The sequence below is a fragment of the Talaromyces atroroseus genome, assembly GCF_001907595.1.
Source record: "Talaromyces atroroseus strain IBT 11181 chromosome Unknown scaffold_1, whole genome shotgun sequence".
NCBI classification, from domain to species: Eukaryota; Fungi; Ascomycota; class Eurotiomycetes; order Eurotiales; family Trichocomaceae; genus Talaromyces; species Talaromyces atroroseus.
The window spans coordinates 522,275-540,641 of NW_017971433.1; the positions used below are offsets into that span (position 1 = coordinate 522,275).

At 46.5% G+C, this 18,367-nt stretch overlaps 7 protein-coding genes across 7 annotated transcripts; 2 read left to right on the top strand and 5 right to left on the bottom strand.

Annotated features, from left to right (window-relative positions):
* Positions 1–445: 445 nt before the first annotated feature.
* Positions 446–1,795, bottom strand: UA08_01268 (hypothetical protein; the record flags this gene model as incomplete). The annotated part of the gene is made up of 7 exons (XM_020260913.1): positions 446–800; positions 853–1,013; positions 1,075–1,112; positions 1,167–1,273; positions 1,402–1,542; positions 1,596–1,677; positions 1,747–1,795. The coding sequence occupies 7 exons, from the start codon at positions 1,793–1,795 to the stop codon at positions 446–448; spliced, it is 933 nt and encodes a 310-aa protein (XP_020123692.1).
* Positions 1,796–2,482: 687 nt separating this feature from the next.
* UA08_01269 (hypothetical protein) lies at positions 2,483–4,090 on the top strand (the record flags this gene model as incomplete). The annotated part of the gene is made up of 1 exon (XM_020260915.1): positions 2,483–4,090. The coding sequence occupies one exon, from the start codon at positions 2,483–2,485 to the stop codon at positions 4,088–4,090; it is 1,608 nt and encodes a 535-aa protein (XP_020123693.1).
* Positions 4,091–4,902: 812 nt separating this feature from the next.
* UA08_01270 (hypothetical protein) lies at positions 4,903–6,579 on the bottom strand (the record flags this gene model as incomplete). Its single annotated transcript, XM_020260916.1, has 1 exon — positions 4,903–6,579. One exon carries the CDS (start codon positions 6,577–6,579, stop codon positions 4,903–4,905), a length of 1,677 nt encoding a protein of 558 aa, XP_020123197.1.
* A 3,016-nt stretch (positions 6,580–9,595) lies between these two features.
* Positions 9,596–11,375, bottom strand: UA08_01271 (hypothetical protein; the record flags this gene model as incomplete). The annotated part of the gene is made up of 6 exons (XM_020260917.1): positions 9,596–10,141; positions 10,196–10,339; positions 10,410–10,525; positions 10,587–10,924; positions 10,978–11,110; positions 11,168–11,375. 6 exons carry the CDS (start codon positions 11,373–11,375, stop codon positions 9,596–9,598), a joined length of 1,485 nt encoding a protein of 494 aa, XP_020123196.1.
* Positions 11,376–11,862: 487 nt separating this feature from the next.
* Positions 11,863–12,647, bottom strand: UA08_01272 (hypothetical protein; the record flags this gene model as incomplete). Its single annotated transcript, XM_020260918.1, has 2 exons — positions 11,863–12,003; positions 12,066–12,647. The coding sequence occupies 2 exons, from the start codon at positions 12,645–12,647 to the stop codon at positions 11,863–11,865; spliced, it is 723 nt and encodes a 240-aa protein (XP_020123199.1).
* A 300-nt stretch (positions 12,648–12,947) lies between these two features.
* UA08_01273 (hypothetical protein) lies at positions 12,948–15,428 on the bottom strand (the record flags this gene model as incomplete). The annotated part of the gene is made up of 10 exons (XM_020260919.1): positions 12,948–13,334; positions 13,383–13,570; positions 13,626–13,683; positions 13,738–13,900; positions 13,962–14,604; positions 14,655–14,679; positions 14,734–14,933; positions 15,103–15,185; positions 15,218–15,315; positions 15,381–15,428. 10 exons carry the CDS (start codon positions 15,426–15,428, stop codon positions 12,948–12,950), a joined length of 1,893 nt encoding a protein of 630 aa, XP_020123198.1.
* Positions 15,429–16,263: 835 nt separating this feature from the next.
* Positions 16,264–17,981, top strand: UA08_01274 (hypothetical protein; the record flags this gene model as incomplete). The annotated part of the gene is made up of 5 exons (XM_020260920.1): positions 16,264–16,427; positions 16,480–16,596; positions 16,657–17,301; positions 17,360–17,664; positions 17,728–17,981. 5 exons carry the CDS (start codon positions 16,264–16,266, stop codon positions 17,979–17,981), a joined length of 1,485 nt encoding a protein of 494 aa, XP_020123193.1.
* Positions 17,982–18,367: the final 386 nt, after the last annotated feature.

The following is an 18,367-nucleotide window of genomic DNA, read 5'->3' on the forward strand; positions in this document are numbered from 1 at the left end:
AAAAGACATCGAAAAATTGTATTGTCGACTTATCGTATTCATCTTGTTCATTAATACCGTGTGCCTTCAATATTCGGTGCATGTAAAATCATTCTGTCGTTATTTGTATGATATTCGACGCCGGGTAGTGGCGCGATATCCAACGTCAAAAAGGTTTGAACAAATAAGAGTCAGAAAAAGAATAGGAAAATAATCAAAAGCAAACAAATACACGGGGTGAAGCGAAGGTGGGTGGGTTGCTTTCAGCCAAATCTCGACTGAAAGCATCACTGGACTTTGGACGTATCGTATGCGAAAGGTGTCAGCAAGGACATTTTCAATGACAGACATAATAAAAGACCCAATTGTCGGAGGGGAAACAGCCAGGATACATATCAGGCAACATCTTCAAGAGACCATCAGGTAAACCATGCTCTCGAACAATTCCATAGCTACTTGACGCATGTCAATTGTCATTATAACCAAGCAATACCTCGTTTACGTAGGCATTAAAGTATGCCATAGACGAGACAGAAATGCAGCCAACATTCCGCACTTCGACATTATGTTCAACCGTATGAAGTTTTCCGAAATTGATGCGCGACATCGGGTCTAGCCTCTCTTCAGGTGAATCTATGCTGACAGCGAGTGCTGGACGCTGAAGTTCCGGTTCGTTTGGTTCCGTATAAGGCTGTCCCACGCTCTCATCGAACAGGATTGCATGATGCTTGAGGTCCAGCCCTCGTTTCGCTAATCCACGTGCACCGTAGGTATATATACCTCTATGTGGTGGGAAAGGGACGATTAGCTCTCTTGTACTCCTTTTCAATGAAAAATATCAATCAATCATCCCTAAAAAATTTGACCACTTACACGCAAGTGGAACTATTCTGCCCTGGAAAAGTCCTGATTACAGCCATCCGACGCCAGGAGCCATATGCCATCTGACCGTAACTGCCTCGAATTAATTCACTGCGGCCACTTGCATTGGCAGCATTGGGTGCGGCAGTTTCGAACCAGCGGACAACGAAAATCTGAAGTTCCGACCTCAGTTATAGAACAATTCATTTTCCCAAGGTCTTTTGAAGTACTCACCCTGCCCGGTGTGAAAAAGTCCCCTCGCCTAACTATTCCTAATTTGAATGAGTCAATCAATTACCTGCATAATATATTTGTACATCTCTTACCTCCATATGGAGAGCGACTTTGGCGCCTGGGATTTTGACCATTTCGCGATGGTGTCTCCGGCGATGGATATGCATTGTGGCTACTTTGCTGATACCAATTCGAGTCACTGGATATATAAGGGGATAACGATGACTGCTGATTGTGCATGGCATTGCTGGGATAGCTTTGCCGAAAGAAAGACGACACATGTTAGCCTCGTTAATGATAGCTAAGGGGACAGCATATCAGGCGTACTGCGATGGCAATGTCTCGTGAGCAGATATCACACTTTGCTGGTTCAATGGAGGACTGTAGCCGCTTTCATATCCCCAAGGTTCTCTTGTTGGCGGATTGGGAGGTGATGGATTTTGCGGTGTTTGGGGTTGAGAAGGGTCACTGAATGATCGAAGCAATTAGCCTGCATCATACAGATGACGACAATCACAAACCTATCGCCGTAGCTATAATCCTCATCGCCATGCTCAAAGTTGTTTGCGTACTGATATGGCGAATGCTCCGAGACTCCGTAACCTGTTTGTAATGCAAAATATTGTGAGCCAGAAATATACATGACGCAATCATAGCTATCGAAGAGCCTACCAGGAGAAAAACGAAACGAGCTTCCATGACTGTGGCCCTTGTGACTCATTTCGGTTGTTTCTAGGAGATATGTCACGTGTAATATATATCAGAGAGCTCTGTAAATCCAAACAACCAGATACAGAGGCGACACGGATTCGATTGTATACCCCATAACCCTGCTAATATACCCATTTCCGCCCTGATACTGACACCTATCATAGTAGATGAGGCTCAAAATCAAATGGAACCTAGGTATCATTTTCGAGATGGCCGACTGACCGACTCGTTGTTCCTGCCCAAGGCTCAAGAGCTGCGAATGCACCAATGGCTTGAGGCCAAACGTTCGCCGGGCTGCAAGATAAACACTGATTCATGCTGGAGGGCTTCGGGAGGTCACCCAGTCAAGCGGTCAAAGGCACGCATGGTGTCGCACTGCATTTGATAGGAGGACTTGACCATGCAAGATCGGAACCAGCGGATTGTTGCACGCCGGTGGTGTGGTCGCCCTCCTTCCCGTTTGGTCGGTGCGTGTTGCGATTAGGACTGGGTCAGCTGACTCGCCTGCCTTGCCGACTGTCGGTGCGTTTGTTGTACATGTATTAGCTGCAGAAGGATGTTGATCCCTACTTGCACGCCATCGCTGGGATATTCTTTCCTGTCTGTCCGTCACCACCACTGCTACTACCTACGTACAAGTTGCAAAAGAGCCGCGTTTCAGTCTAGCTGTTATCGACGCAGAGCCTGATTGATGACGATGAACCAGCTCCGTAAATGCCAGAGCGTGAACTTCGACTTGCATGGCATGAGCCAGCAAGGCTCAGAACGGCTCTCCTACCCAGTCACTGAGTTGCAGGCATATCCCCAGAGTTTGCCTATCCAACCGAGCGTCCCAAGCCTACAATTCTCGCCGCCGCAGAGAGCCGAGATCTTATCTACAGATCGTCTTTCGGTCCCACCTCGGTTACTTGAGGCGAATGGGCCTATATCGCCACTTTTCCTTGATACTCAAGAAGGCGGCATCGACCACGCTCTTAAAAGCGAGACCATATCATCGCCTAGATCTTTCTTCGACCTCGATCAAACAGATAAATATGACCTTACCCCGTTTCATGACCTTGGAATAGACGATGATAGCTTGCGATATGACGACGCCAAGAAAGTAGTCGAGGGCAGTAAAGAATTGCAAGGTGGATCTGCTAGAGAAGAACAGGAGCCGGATGATAATGGGGTTGAAAAGGCCAATCTGCCTAAACGGCTAACCGACGCTATTCAATTGGTAATCATGGACCAACAAAGGGTATCTGGGATGCGAATCCAACTCAGCGAGATGCGCTCGGGACTCAACAGAAGTAGGGATGTGCAAGTATCGCAGTGGGCAGACGCTGCAAGGGAATTGAAGGTTTTACTCAGCAAGACGCCATTTGAAGCACCGGATCCTGCTTCTATAACCACACAGTTACACACTCTTGAAACAATAAAAAAGTATTCGGATGACTACCTGAAGCAGGAAAACGATTACCAGGACTTTCAACGACAGTTGGAAACAGAGGAACACTATTTGCAGCGGAGGGAAACTAAGCTCGCCGAGCTATTGCGACTTTCCTGGGAGTCGCAGGTTCAGGAGTTGGATACACACTCCGCGGACAGCCGTTTCGGTGTTCATAGGGGAACTTCGCCTACGTGGACTCTGGCTGATGATAATTCAGACTATGCGAGCACATCAAGTAGTAGCCATAAGGGCATGCACCCGTTGGTTGAAAAGTATCTTTCTAGTATGGGCGACGTGCGGATCTACCGTGAGCGCTTAGACGACCTTTCTGTCGAGTATACGGAAGTGATTGAAAGACAAGCGTCACGGAAGTTAGTAAACCTACCACTCGACCAAGAATCCCAGGAATTCCTCTCCAACTTTGAGACGGAACGCCACGAGCTTGAAAGGATATTAAATGATAAAATAGAGGCAGCAGAAGTATCGCGACTACAATGCGAGAGAGCGGGTGTCTCCTTGCCAGCAGATATTCAAGCAGAAGGACTTAACACCCAATTTGACATGGCCATCAAACAAGGGCTTCCACTTAATAGAGATCTCTTGTGGTTATCTGAACTGGACGACTGCAATCCCTTCTTCGAACTGGCAAATTCGGGAAAATTCGATGCGTACCATTTCATCAACCTCTGGATATTCCACCAGTTGAGACATTCCACATCTTTCATTCATCGGTTCAAGGCCAATCCACGTCTTCAAAGCCCTGGCCTTGATGATGATGCTCTCAGTCAGTGGGTAGTCAGATTGTGGTTTCAAGATTCGATTCGAAAGATTACTCCCCCATTGCGGACAGCATCAGAAATTGATGCGGAGTAGGGATATTCTTTGACTTTCTGATTCATGATCTGGTCTCCTATCTTTTCGGAATATCACTTTTTGTGCGCTTTAGATAGTAGCATATATTGGGGGCAATTCATCTTCACTGTTATAGTTCCTAAGCCCAGAAGCTCTTTCTAACGAACCTTCTAAGATTGGAAATATACATGAGATTGTATGGTTAGGGCTACGCTTTTGCAAATATCTGCGAGTAATCGGTCATTGATGCCTAGGTGTGCGGTATGTAAGAAACGGCTATTGATCATCGACATTATTAACGCCTGAGCTTATTTATCCACGCCGGAATTGCATGTAGCCAGCCAACCTAATCTTGGAAGTTCGGAGGAAAACAGCAATTTCCTAATCTGGAAGGGGTTGAAGGTCTAGTGCGGGCCGAATGATCTTCCGCTTTCCATCTGATTAGGGTTAATGAGCCAGACCATGATACTGGATCCTCAGTATTATACTATATCTGAGGATCTTGAAAGTTTTGCAAATTTGTTCGGATTGGATGGAGGCACAGGAGAGATTGAGTATGCTGTCCAGTCACAGCTAACTGGTCAGTAGCTAAAGTACACCTCATAACACATGCCAATAATTTCAATTTGACCTGCAAAATTTCTAGCCACATAATAGAATTAAAATTACAATGAACAATATTTGATCGACTCATTAGTTTCGTGCTGCGTCCCGTCCGCTGGTCGTATAATAGTTGCCACATTGTGAAAGCGGCCGAAACTAATTCAATCGATTCAAAATCCACCAGGTATATATATAAAAAGAAAGACTAAAACGCATCAATGGTATCACTTTCAAATCATGTTGGACACATTTCTCGAATCCTTTTCCCTCATAAGTCGATATTTTGGGCTATCCCGCGATTGCGATCCGGAATACTTGGTATCCGCACTTGTGTTAGAGTCTTTTCGAGACGGGCTGGGACGTCGGCGTCTATGAAATCGTTCAACATCAGAATCCGGGCTGGGAATAGGATATAGCGTTCCCGGAGGAGATGCAGGTAAAACAGATAAGCGTCGAATTTGCTGCATTTCTTCTTGCAACTGTGCCACTTGGCTTTCTAGGGCCTTCCTTGCAGTTTGCTCTCGGCGAACCAGTGTAACCAAAGCGCTGTACTGCTCAATTGATATGCCGTGAAGGTTCATCGAAGACCAAGAGCCCCCTTGCCAAGGGGTTGGCTGAGCGTAAATCATATTCGGCCGTAGAGTCGAAGTACTGATAGGACGATCACCTCCACCAAACGAAAGAGAGCTCTGCGAGGAAGTCTCACTGGCGATAGAGGATGGCTCATTTGACGTATCTTCATCGTCCTTGCTCTCGTCTGCACAGTCTGCTGTAGGCTTGGAAAAGACGTTCGTATCGGTTCCTTGTATCTTAGCTATCGCAAACTCGAGATCCATAAGTTTCACCTCAAGTGTCGTCAATCGCTGCTCCACAGTGGCGTCAGGATCTGCCATGCTTGCCAATAAATTTTCAAGTTGAAAGGGGGCCGACACAGGTCCACTTTTCGGAGTCTCGACGCTGTCATTAATGTTCTCCTGTTCTTCCAAGTCAGATGCTACAGCCCCCGGGGCGTCAGAGGTGCTGCTAGTCTGTGGTTCTTCAGTATCCTCTTGACCTACTTCGAATACACTTGTTCTCCAGAATTTAATCTCATCACTTCGCCGTCGCCATTGAATCGGTGACATTCGGTGACGCCGTACGAGTTCTTGTAAGGCATCGGCACTGCGCGATCGTCGATGTGCTCTGAAACTAGGTTGAGATTTCGACTCTTCGTGGTCCTCGTGGGTCTCATTGATGGCGCTTATGGGTCGCGTGCTTGTGGGGGAAATACTCGAAAACAACGACTTCTTGGTATCCTCGTCTTCGGTGAGAATGAGACTGGGCAGCGTCGCCCTTCGTCTAATGACTTGCTTGGATATTTCTATCCTCTGATCTTGGCTCGATAAAGCGATATGATCCGACGAGACAGAAGATGGATGGCTGACAACAAGCGACTTTTTTCGATTATATGTATAGGGCCCAACGCTCGCGTCAGATGGTTGCTTTGTCTTTTCAAATAACATCTGATTCGACCCTCTAGCCAAACCCACAGCTTGATCTCTGTCTGCCGGTGATCTTTCGATAACCTCGTCGTCTTCCAAATGACTCTGTCGTCGTTTCCCGAATATTTTCCGCATCACTATTTTCAGAGTGCTACCACGACGTCGATGGGAGAATGGATCATGTGATACATTAGAAGAGGTAGATGCATGCGGATTATGGGAGAGAGCTCTCCCATACACTCTCGTTTGCGAAGAAGTAATCGCGGACGAGTTGGACTCTCGAAAAGGGTGACTTGGAAGCGCAGTAATCTGCTGGTCTGGCGTGATTGATACCTGAGGGGTTGGTCCTATTTCTCCTCCGCTCTGAGCCGAATGTGACAGCGACGCCTCCATATTACCGCGGTAAGGCCCGCTTGCGACTTGCATGAGGTCCCCAAAAAATTATTCCGAAAATGATATTGAGATCGTAATGTCGATCCTCGATCCCTGAAGGATGGTGGTGTTGCGAAACTAACGGGTCACGGATAAGTTCGTATTCATTGCATGGTAACCGACTCGAGAGACCGACGGCTAATAGAACGTAACGTAAAAGTGAAAAAAAAAAAGTATATATGCAATAGGATCTAGACACTTCCAGGCGAAAAAAGTAATATCGAAAGAACGAATCAATAAACGAGAGTCGTGAGAAGGTCTATCTAGATAATGTTCAAAGAAGGTCTGCGGTCTCAGGAGAATTTGTTGCTGCGACAGTATAAAAAAAGGGATGTATGCACAAGTTTATGTTGCAATTGGTCGCATGAGTTGTAATTGCACCGACCGTCTAATACGAAACGCCTGTAAATTCTTCATATCCAAAAATATTGGCTCGCCATGTCCAATCCAGCTTTCTTATCTCGGTGCTTGCGTCCAAAGGAGAATGAGTGGTGGCTGGTCAAATCGTCTCCGGCGCGGGACCCGATGGTTTTTGGAGAGACAATTGAAAGCGGAGGGAAAGAATGACCGAACGGAAAAGAATGACAAACAAAGACAATGAACGATAATGAAAGAACACTGCGTGATGCAGAACTGTGACAGTTGTCAGTGGAAGAGCAACTGGCAGGTAATATGGAGCGGCTGGTTTTGGCGCGGGCCAGTAGGCTGCATCTCGACCGAGCAAGGGGGTTGCTAATCGCGGCTCAGATATTGGATGGGGCGAGCCAATGGAACAAGCGGGGGTACGTGCTGCAGGGGTAGAAAAGACGAAACATGGACTATCTCTAGTCCGCCCACTCTTCTGCTAGCTGCCTAGACAACAACCAAAGGGGAGCGAAAACCTGTATCGAGAAGGTAGGTTTTCCACAGAAGGAATAGGCGCTTGTGCGTTGGCCACTAGTATAGCACTCGCTAGCGGCGGACAACAAGAATGATGAGCAATCGTCAGCTCGGAGAGAAAAAGCAACGACGAACAAAGAGAAGAAGCAAAAGGACAAGCTGGAGCTGACACGAGAACAAGATCCTGTGCAGCGTGCACGTTGCACGACAGCAAAGAGCGTTCCTGAGGCACTGGCAATGACCAACTGAGATTGCGGCGCGTGTCATTGGCGACCTCTGGCTGCGAGCACGGGAGTCGGAACGGAGCGGATGGGTCTGCCCAAACAAAATCTAGCCAATCGCCAGAGGTCATGTGACAAAATGTGGGGCCATGGGGACCACATGGACCACACGATTCATTGACGGCTGTTGATCCATGTGGGGCCACCAGTTTGTATGTGGGCTAGTTTGTATCATCTTGAGACTGGCCCCACCACGTCCATGTTTTACCTTTCACCGTCTTTCTCTTCGGAGATGGAGTACTCCCGGCTCCGTAATCTATCCGAAGACAGAAACAAACTCGCTAGGCTAGTTATCAAACACCGGCCACAAATTGTAACTGTTCAAGAGAAAGCTAACATGGCTTATTATCATGAGGAGCACTCGTACCCGACCTATGCAAAGGCCACGTTGTCTCGCTTTGCAGCTCCCACAGTTAGTCATGCAGTGCGTAGCCACCTGGCTAGACCCTAACTCATCTTTTTGAACTCGACAGAGTACTATAGAGACTATGCTATATAGTAGTATAGACTAAAATGTAACGGTGTGGTGGCGGCCAAAACATGTGAAATCGGCGGGGATGGCTTGAAGCTTAACCTTCATGGATGTCTATTTCGTGTTCAGTGTGTTGTCACTCGTGCAGCATACATTTCATACATAGTATGTACGCTAAGATCTTGGGCATGATATGATGTGCGTTATTACGTGCAGATTCTGAAACATTATTTCTAACAAGCCTTGCTGCCAACAAGCAGTAACAACTGAGAGCCAGACCAATCAAATCAACAAAGGTCAAAGTACCAGCCAAGAGATGACGCTGACGCCGCATATACGGAAACCCTAGAGTTGATACAGTTGTCGCATAATTCTGCGGACTCACATAATCTGAGTCAACAACATCAGCGGAATGTTTAAGTAACTTCGATTTGGAAGGTGCGGGGTCTCTATATATGGCATATAGTACAAGTTTACTGTAGTAGAGTACCCCACTGCATATGAAGCATTTCTCGTTTTCCATCACGGTAGGAGGGTATCGTTTGATGCTTTGGGCCTTGAATTATCGTGAAGATTAGAAAAATCTCCTGGTATAACTAGATTTTAATAATATAAATAGCTATAATATAGAATTGAAACCTCAAACTATAAGTAGTATCAATCACCCAAAACTGTTACTGTCGTAGCTTTGCCTCTTCTCACCTTCTAGGAAGGAATTCTATAAAAAGACAATAAGCAGCATAATATCTAGAACTTCTCCTTTTATCATTAGCAATCTAGTTAGATGATCTCTTATAATCCTTCATCTATTATTAGGTCGGAGAATTGAGAACGTCACAGATTATAATTTAATACACTAACGGAACAGATTTAACCATTGACTACTACGGTAGGCAATGGAATATCATAAGAACATGTATTTACATAATGATGTGTAATGACAGACCAACATCCCCTGACGGACAGCGATTTTTGTCCGGCTTGACGAGGTTTTCTGTCAAATGACAACACACCAAAGTTACGACTGATTAGCAGTAGTTGTAAGCGGAGACATAGGCTGAAAAGTCCAAAATTCTAAGGGAAATATTCAAATTTGGAATCACATGGCCCGCTATATCTAATCCGGCCGTGTCATGACACTACACCAGACAGTGACCCAGCTGGGAGAAGTGTACATAGGATACTCATTAGAGCATAAGGTGGGTACGCTGCATCACTTGATGGCCTTTCATTGGGAAACTCCGACAGCAGCCCTAAGCAATTGTTCTGCCCTGGGAGATCTTGGGCTCAGGTCAGCAGGAAAGTTAAGCGGATGTCTAAATATGCTTCCTCAGTTAATCAATCCTAAACCTATAACGACTAATCATTGGAGCAACACTCACGCTTGTCCTATATACGACCACTCAGGTTCAAATGGTGTTCTCTCACCATTCGATCCAATTGGATAGCGGATATCCATGGTGGCAGCCATATTAGCCAGCACAATCATCAGACTGTTTTCAGCCAATGCCCGCCCAATACAGACACGGCGACCGAACCCAAAGTTACCCACTGGATATGGCTCTCCATTACCACCTTGATCTTTAGGCAAATACCTTTCGGGCCAGAATTTGAATGGATCTGCGTAAAACGATTCATCGTGATGCATGCCCCAGACGTTCGGGTAAACAATAGTTCCCTTTGGGATGAACATTCCCTCATACACATCGTCGCTGACAGATGCATGAGGGATTCCCAAGGGAGAAAGTGGATTCATGCGATAAGTTTCCTGAAGAACAAGATTTAGGTAAGGTAAATTCGGTATGTCGTCCCAAGTTGGTAGACGGTCTGAACCAACAACGCGATCCAGCTCGGCTTGCGCCTTTGCTTGCGCGTCGGGGTTTTGCATAAGATAGAGAACGAATAACTGAACCGTTGTGGCAGTCTATCATTGTCAGTAACATGCATAAGGGACGCAGCGCAAAGTTCTCAGGCATACTGTATCATTTCCTGCAATATAAATGGCAGCGGATGCACCGCGTATATCATCCAGAGTGAACTCGTTGGGTTTTCCCTTTTCAGCGTTGGCATTGTAAATGGTAAGGCGGTCATGTGAAAAGCAGTTACGGTCAATTTTCTCGCCCTGAAAGAGTAAAGGTTAGCATATCACTGCCGCCCACGTCCTGATGCATCCCAACAATTAGTTAGCTCACCACCTCTTTTTGAGCAACAGTAAAGGGGGTATTGGTGATGGCTTCAATTGCCCATCGCCATTTACGAGCGTAGCGGAGACGCTCCATAAATGGAAGCCAGGTGGGAAGATGACGAGCTGTCCAAACATGGTTAGTGAGCAAATTGAATGAGCACACGGTCTCTCGAAGTGAACTTACTCGCAGGGAAACGATCAATAATACTGCTTGCTGGGGCACCAGAATTGCTAATGGCTTCAGCAACATTGTCTGCGATCTTAATCCATGGACTATCCGGTGACTCGACGTCAATGCCATAACTAATGTTCAACACAACAGCGACGGCAAATCTACGAATCGCGCTCATGTAGTTTGATTGGGCGTCCATCATATTTCGTAGACAGATTAAAGCCTGACGTTGCTGATTATCCTGATACTGGCGCACCTGCGCTTTGCTAAATGCCGGCTGTAGTATTTTTCGGTGTTGCTGCATTTTAGGTCCCCATCGTAACCATGTCAGAGTAGGTGCCCAGCCCATTCTTAGAACAAATCCGTTAGTGTATTTGACAGATTATGAAGCAGATAGGCTTACTCTTCGAAAAGAATGAATCTAGGCCGATCGCTATAGTTGGACCCGCGTTTGTCAAGCAAGTCAACGGCCGACTTTAGACTGTTCAACACAATCCATTTCGTGCCGAAGGTTTCGAAGTAAAGCACGTCGGATTCTAAGAAGCTTCATTAGCTTCTGTGACTTTAGGATAGTAATTTTCGCGGATACATACTGTATTCCTTCCCCCATTGCGCATATTGTTTGAAAGGGGCCACAAAAGGAATTTTTCGGTAGTGGCCCAATATAAACTCTCCTGGAGGACCAGGTGGTAGTGGATATTTCCGCTTTCCCAGAACTGTTGGAAGAAGGACAACAGCGAGGAAGAGTACCAGACCGCCAAGCGGTAGCAGAATAGACAGCGGTAGTGCGGGGACATCCATTATTCTAGTGCGGCAACTCGCCAGGGCGCGAGCTTGGCCATACTTCAAAACGTCCTTGTGTGAAGCGATGAAGGCGGCATTGCTTGATTAAGTGCTCTACGGGAGCGATTTGAACGAAGTGTAAGAATGGATGGATTGCAGCTGATTGTGCTTGATAAGAAAGATGGACAGAGTTGCCGGCCGGAAAGAGAGACCTTATCGCAAGCGATAAGCTTATCATTTGTCTTATCTCCGTATGTGCTGCCCCTTATCCGGAAACGGCAGGCGGAGAGCAAGTTATAGCAAGCTCCACTTGACATAATGGCACTAGTGGCGGCAGAATGCTTGGAGATAACAATAAGCCCGGACTTCATCCATCCATCCACGACCTAAAAATAATCGAGAATCCAGTAGAAAGCTAAAATAGGCAGAGGAATGAGAAGGAATTCATGGAGAAAAAAAAAAAAAAGGATGATATGGAAACCCTGAAATCAACATAAGGGGCATTCTAGTCAGTATACGTCCAGCCTTTCCTTAGACCCTCAGTGGCGATATCTGTTGAGAGAACGTCGCCAATTTTAGCTTGCATATCGAACAAATTCGCAAAATGAGTCTCCTTGCATGTGTCCGCGCATGCGTCAGCAGCCACCTGGAATGGATAATCTTGGTTAGTCGGAGGATTAACCAAGTTGACATCAAGGAATAACCCACAATTCCTCGGAATCCCAAGCCCTGGGCATCTAGTAAACTCTGCCGTATCTCTCCCCCAGTCGTTGCACCACACAACACAACCGTATCAACACCAACCATGGCTAGTTGGCTTGCTAAATTTGTACCAAAGAACGCGCCCACAAACTTCTTCTCAATCACAAGGTCTGCCACCGTTGTTTCTGAATGATTGCCGTTCCCGCCGTAAGGTGACATTCCCTCAAGGAACTCATGGAGGCCATTCTCATTTTTGCTGCTGAATACTTCTAGTAATTTCTCGGGCACTTTCTGAGTCCAAATACCCGCATCACGGAGCTTACTATTTGTAAACACTGTGCGGCTCCAAACAACAGGGCATTTACCCGCACGAGCAGCGTCGATCAACCGCGAAACATTGGCGGGCACAGAAGCAGCCGTCCCACAAGTTGAAGATAACAAGCTTGTTGGCGAAGACTCGGAAAAGTACGCCTTGCTAACATCGAGAATCAGCAATGCTGGTCGTAACCCCCAACCGAGGGGTTCTTGTTTCTTGTTGGAGATATCCGCAGCGTAAGCAGGGTAATCCGAGGGGGAGAGCACAGACATGTTTTCTGCTGTGATATCGTGTATACCTGACTTGAAGCTCCGTTATGAATGATATATTTATGTAGGAGGTTTTTTTTTTGGGATATCATGTAGCTCAAAGTATATGAGTCGGCTAAGATGGCCCTAGTTTTAGAATGCTTTACACACTTGTTATCATTGACTAAACATATTGGAATCTCCAGTGGGTATAATGATTAAGTGCCGGTCCGGCCGGCATGTTCCGACTCAACGGCACCACCATCTAGAAGGCATCCGAACCTTGACAGAGCTAATCCGGACTGTACATCACGAGTGGCAGCTTCAAGATTCATCAGAAGACATCCAGGTGTCGTCTTGCTCAGAGGGAACCCAAATATCTACCATCCCATAGCTTGGCTGACTTAAAAACTCAGTCAGCTCCTTGTCAAATGATACTCCATCATCTGTACATATATTTGGATGTCGAGCGGAAACGCCGAACCCTCCTTCTGACGCGTCAAATGAGAGAAACTCGTCTACGACCATGTTGCGATTCCCATAGCTGTTGCTTGTTTTATTCATAGTGCCAATGAACCCACTTGGAAAAATTGTATTCCTCTCTGCGGACACTGCGGCTTTACTAAACATTTCCAGACTTCCACCTTCTGCGTTGTTGTTAGCTCGATGTTCTCCAGGAATATCTACCTCGCAATGAGAAGTCGCATAATCCTAGGGATCATGTTAGTCTGAATAGATTGCGATTAATTGTCCACTTACTACATGGGGTCTGTTTCTTTGAGCACTAGAAGATGAGGCCGTCAGTGATCTCGGTGGAATGGTCGTAGCCGAATTTCTCAGCATCGTCAACCACTTTGATGCCAGCGGCCACGCATTTTGCAAATCTTCAAGAATTTCAAGGGTACGGCTAAGGTTCGGCTGAGCGCGAGATGCTAGTCGTGGACATACTAACTTTTCATTAACGAGTATGTCAGAAGCAACCATTTAGCGGAATAAACATACACGAGGGCATTTTCAGTAGATGCACGTATAGTGTACCGCAGACGTATAGCGAAAAAAGCTTGGGATTGATTAGTAGGTAATTGAGGTATGTCTCGGCATGAGCGACACTCACTAAGGTTGCAGAGAAGCCCTCATGCGGACTACGATTCGAAACAAATGTGTTGACAGGCTCATGTAGGGCGAACACATTCTCAAATAGTTCATCTGCGACAGAAGTCCAAAAGCTTTGCGGGGCAGCGCTGTCTTTGCCTGACTGCGTGATGCTGTTAATCATCCTTCATATTGCTGTTAGCTTGTATGTCTTATAAATGGTTGAAGCCGACGATCAACACCTACTCTTCCAAGTAAATTCTCCGAACAACAATATGACTTAACCTCGTGACCATAACGACGCTCAGATAAGCTGCATGTACCTGCTCCGCGCTATGCCCTCTCATGTTCCAAACACTCCATCGATGACTAGCCGGCGTATCACGCTCCCACTCCGCCAACGCCCGACACATTTTAGCATATGTACTATCTTGATCCCAGGGAGGCGGGCCCTCGGAGCAAAAATCGACTCGCCACGCCTTTCGGGCGACACTTCCCCATAGACTATGTGCTTGAAGGAGGGTGGCGAAGAGCGAGCGTGATGGGAGAGTTGTTAGTTCTGGCCATAACTTTGCGGCCTTGGTGCCTGGTAATGCCGCGCGAGACGAAGGCATACGTCCAAATGCAAAATCAGATTCTTCACAAGGGAGTAATGTTGTAATGTCATCGGCACCAAAAGCAACTGGGGATGCGTGGCTTGAATGGAGATTATCCTCGGCTACAATGTATGGTCCATGAGAATCGACGACTGTACTCCATTTGGTGGATAACTTACTTTCCAGAACCCAGAAAGTACGCCTAGCTATTTCTGAATCAACAATATCATCAGTGGTGGCATCCAGGGGGAGATTATAAGTCTCCTCTCGGTGGAGTCGTAGGATACCAGCCACTACCACTCATTAGTTGAAGATATTTCAGTTGCGGATAATCACTCCTTACTCCTAACAGCGATCCCCATATTCATCTGGAACATAGATTAAGCTACAATTCACTGTGGAGAATTGTGGAAGAAGCTTACCGAGCTTTTATCTTTATCACCACTGCCCCATTGTGCAAGAGCTAACAGGAAGAAACCTTGTATATTCTCAAGACTGGGCTCGTACAACGCGTCAAGCACCAGACTTGTTGCATGTCCAATGAAATAGCTACCCGCCTCTTGACAGCTGCCATACCTTTTTATAAGGCAGGGTGTGAAGCGACAAGAGTTGCTCAGAATGCCTAAGAGAACGAAGAGCGACACTGAATCAATGTCCTGGGACAGTTTTTCGAGGAACAAACGCTTTGGAAAGAAACCCAGCTGCAAGAAAGACGTCCAAAACACCTTACAGCCTTCGATCACTTCCCTAGCAGGTGGGAGAATATTCCTCGTTGCCTTCAGTAGACTTACAGTGGTGCCTACTGTTGAATGGGACGGCGATGGGATTCCTTGATGAGGCCTGCTCATCAGTCAGCCACGTTCCGAGTACACAACTTTTACAGCCGTATGGGTGATATAAACTTACACAACTGGGCGTATGTAGTGATCTGCTGTAACATTGTCATGTGTGGAGCTCGGAGAATTCAGTTGTCTATCAGGTTTGCTGCATTTATTGACACGGAACTAAGTGAATTACCAAATCAGTGCCTTATTCGACCGTCATCCGAATAAGAGCGGAGCATACTCACTTCACGATCGTGACGGCTATGGCCCCTTGCTGGAAAATAGCTAGACATGCATGCATACTTTAGTTATTATCTTTCGTCATCAGAATAGGAATCATTGTACCATGAATTAGCAATATCGGACCCGGCACGACTACATCCCTCACACGGCGGTTTCCCATTACGATGCACGCATTTGGTGCGCAAACGACGACACCTGATAGTAGTCCTGTATGAGCTCTACAGGTGCATCTGGTGAATGAAGATTTGCCCTTACCTCCTGCAAGCGACCGCAGCCCTCACCAATTTGACATGCTCCTGATCGCTGCCACGCAAGTCAGACGGCAATTGCTGTTCCATTTGGAGAATGGTTAAGCCCCAATTTTCATGTTGTGACCTCAAAGACGAAGCTGTTAGCCGGCAGGATAGACATGCGGGAGGAGTTGAACAATCCGGCCGGATAAGGTAGTTAACTAGTTATGGGCTCGTTACATATGTAATCAACTATGTTTTGACCATTGGGCAATGGCTTATGCTCCCAATCATATGTTTCTATCTTATCTCTCTCATAAAAACCATGTATGCCGGCCGGCATTTCCGGCATCTTATTACGCCGGAATTTGACCAAGGGCAGGCGATCACACAATGTCAGGCTGTTCCAGTTTTTTTTTTTTTTTTTATTTTTTTTTTGGTTTGTGGAAAGTGGTTCTGTAGTCATAGAATTGCTGGTTCGTCGTTGGCACGATTAGTTCCAGTGGATAGCGCGCCTCGCTGGATAAGTAGAGTGTAGGCCATTCACATCTTCAAATGCCTGATTTTTTTCCCAATCAACGCAGTCAATTGTGTTCCCAATTCAAAAGTAACTTCAGCCTTTTCATCTACATGAGCCTCGTCGTATTGAATCATGATGGACAAGTTCGTGCCATCCAACCAGGGCTCAATCTCAATGACCTCCCCTGCGAAATCCTCACATGGAAGGTCTGCGACTGACTGCTATACCTCACCACCAACTGAAAGTGATCCTTATCGGTATATGCAGGGGTTTGGAAATCGATTTGCATCCGAGGCAGTGTAAGATGTAACCTGTCCTACTTGGCTTGTACAGGACTAATATTACGAACAGGCCGGGAACTCTTCCTGAAGGAGGCCGCAATGTACCCCAAAGATGTGCCTTTGATCTTTACTCGGAACAGTTGAATGGTACATCATTTATATCATCACGGCAGACCCTACAACATGTGTGAGTCTATGTATATTCCACAAGTATACGGCATGAACTTCATTTCTAAAGCGAATACAGATGGATGTATCGAATACGACCCTCTGTGGCACATCGCCCGCTGGAACCCATGACGTTGAACACTGATATTGAAGCCTGCTTCTCTCCCTCCAATCCATCCATAAAATACACGCCCCTCAGCTACACCTGGGGCCCTCTCGAAGTCCCCGAACTAGCGACGTCAACAACGTTCTTGACTGGTCTCAAAACAATTGGTGGACACGGTGACCCAACAAACAAAGAAGGACTAGCGGTTCACATGTATGCAGCGAACGCAAGTATGGAAAGCGAGGCATTTTGCAACAATGACGGTGACTTTTTGATAATACCAACTGAAGGAGCCCTGGATGTCCAAACCGAGCTCGGCCGGATGATGGTATCTCCAGGTGAAATCTGCGTCATACAAGCCGGCATTAGATGGAAGGTTAGCCTGCCTGGTGGTAAAGCAAGGGGCTATGTACAGGAGATTTTTGGAAGCCACTATGAACTGCCAGAGCTAGGTCCATTGGGTAGCAATGGGATGGCGCTTCCACGAGACTTTGAAACACCGGTAGCGAGTTTTGATATCGACGAGACAAAGTGGACTATCATCCACAAGCTGACCGGAGAGCTATTCCGCTATGAACAGGGCTGGACACCGTTTGATGTAGTGGCATGGCATGGAAAGTGAGTCATCTCTATGGAGATAATTGCTTCGCGAGTACTAACTGCTGTAACCCCTCAGCTATGCTCCCTACAAATACGAACTTTCGAAATTCGTTTCATTCAACTGCACTCTGAAAGAGCAGGTGGACCCTACAATACACACTGTCCTAATGGCCAGGTCAAAAATACCCGGGGTATCTCTTACCGAGTTTGCAGCGTTTCTCCCCAAGTGGCAAACGAGCACCAACACCTTCCGCCCTCCATATTACCATCGCAACATGGCAACCGAGATTGGCGGTCTCATCTACGGCAAATATGGAGGCAGTACAAGAGAACAGGTTGCTGGGGGTCTGACCCTGGAAAATAGTTATATGCCACATGGAGGTGAGTGATTCTCGAAGGAAAGCTCTTGTCCGAAAGTTTTGGTGTTGATTGATACACAAACAGAATCCTACGAAGCATGGGTGAAAGCAACATCTGAGCCACTCGAGAATATTTTGGTTGGACGAGATAGTCTTGGCTTCATGCTTCATATTAGCTCGCATTTCTCGGTCACCAAGTTCGCTATGGAAAGACATAGCTGCATCCGGTCTCAGCGGGTTGCATTTTGGGACAACGTCAAGGGACCATTCCTTGACCACATCCCTGCCATCAATAAGATGTTACAGGAGCAGGGACTCTCTCCTTTGGGGACCCCTTGATAAAATGAATCTCGTCTCTGGGAATATAAGTGTTTTATCAACGTGGCTAGTTTGAAATCTACCCTTTTGTGATTTTTTGTGATACAATCCCCTCTGCAAGGGTAGATTACGAGACAAACGTATATCACCCCAGACTGCAACAAACTAGTGACAGTACGACTTATTCACGAGTAGGTGATTAAAGGCTCTAGTCTTATCAGAGAAATAAGAGGCAGAAACACTGAGTCAGACAGAGAACAGCCGGCGAACCGGCTTTAGTCTGTGCAAGTGGCGTAGGCGAATCAAGCCCTTATCGGAGAGCTCTGATAGCCGGCAACTACATGTATGTATGTATGTATAGATAGGCATGATTATGACTCGCCCATGTCTATCAAAAACGCCGCGAA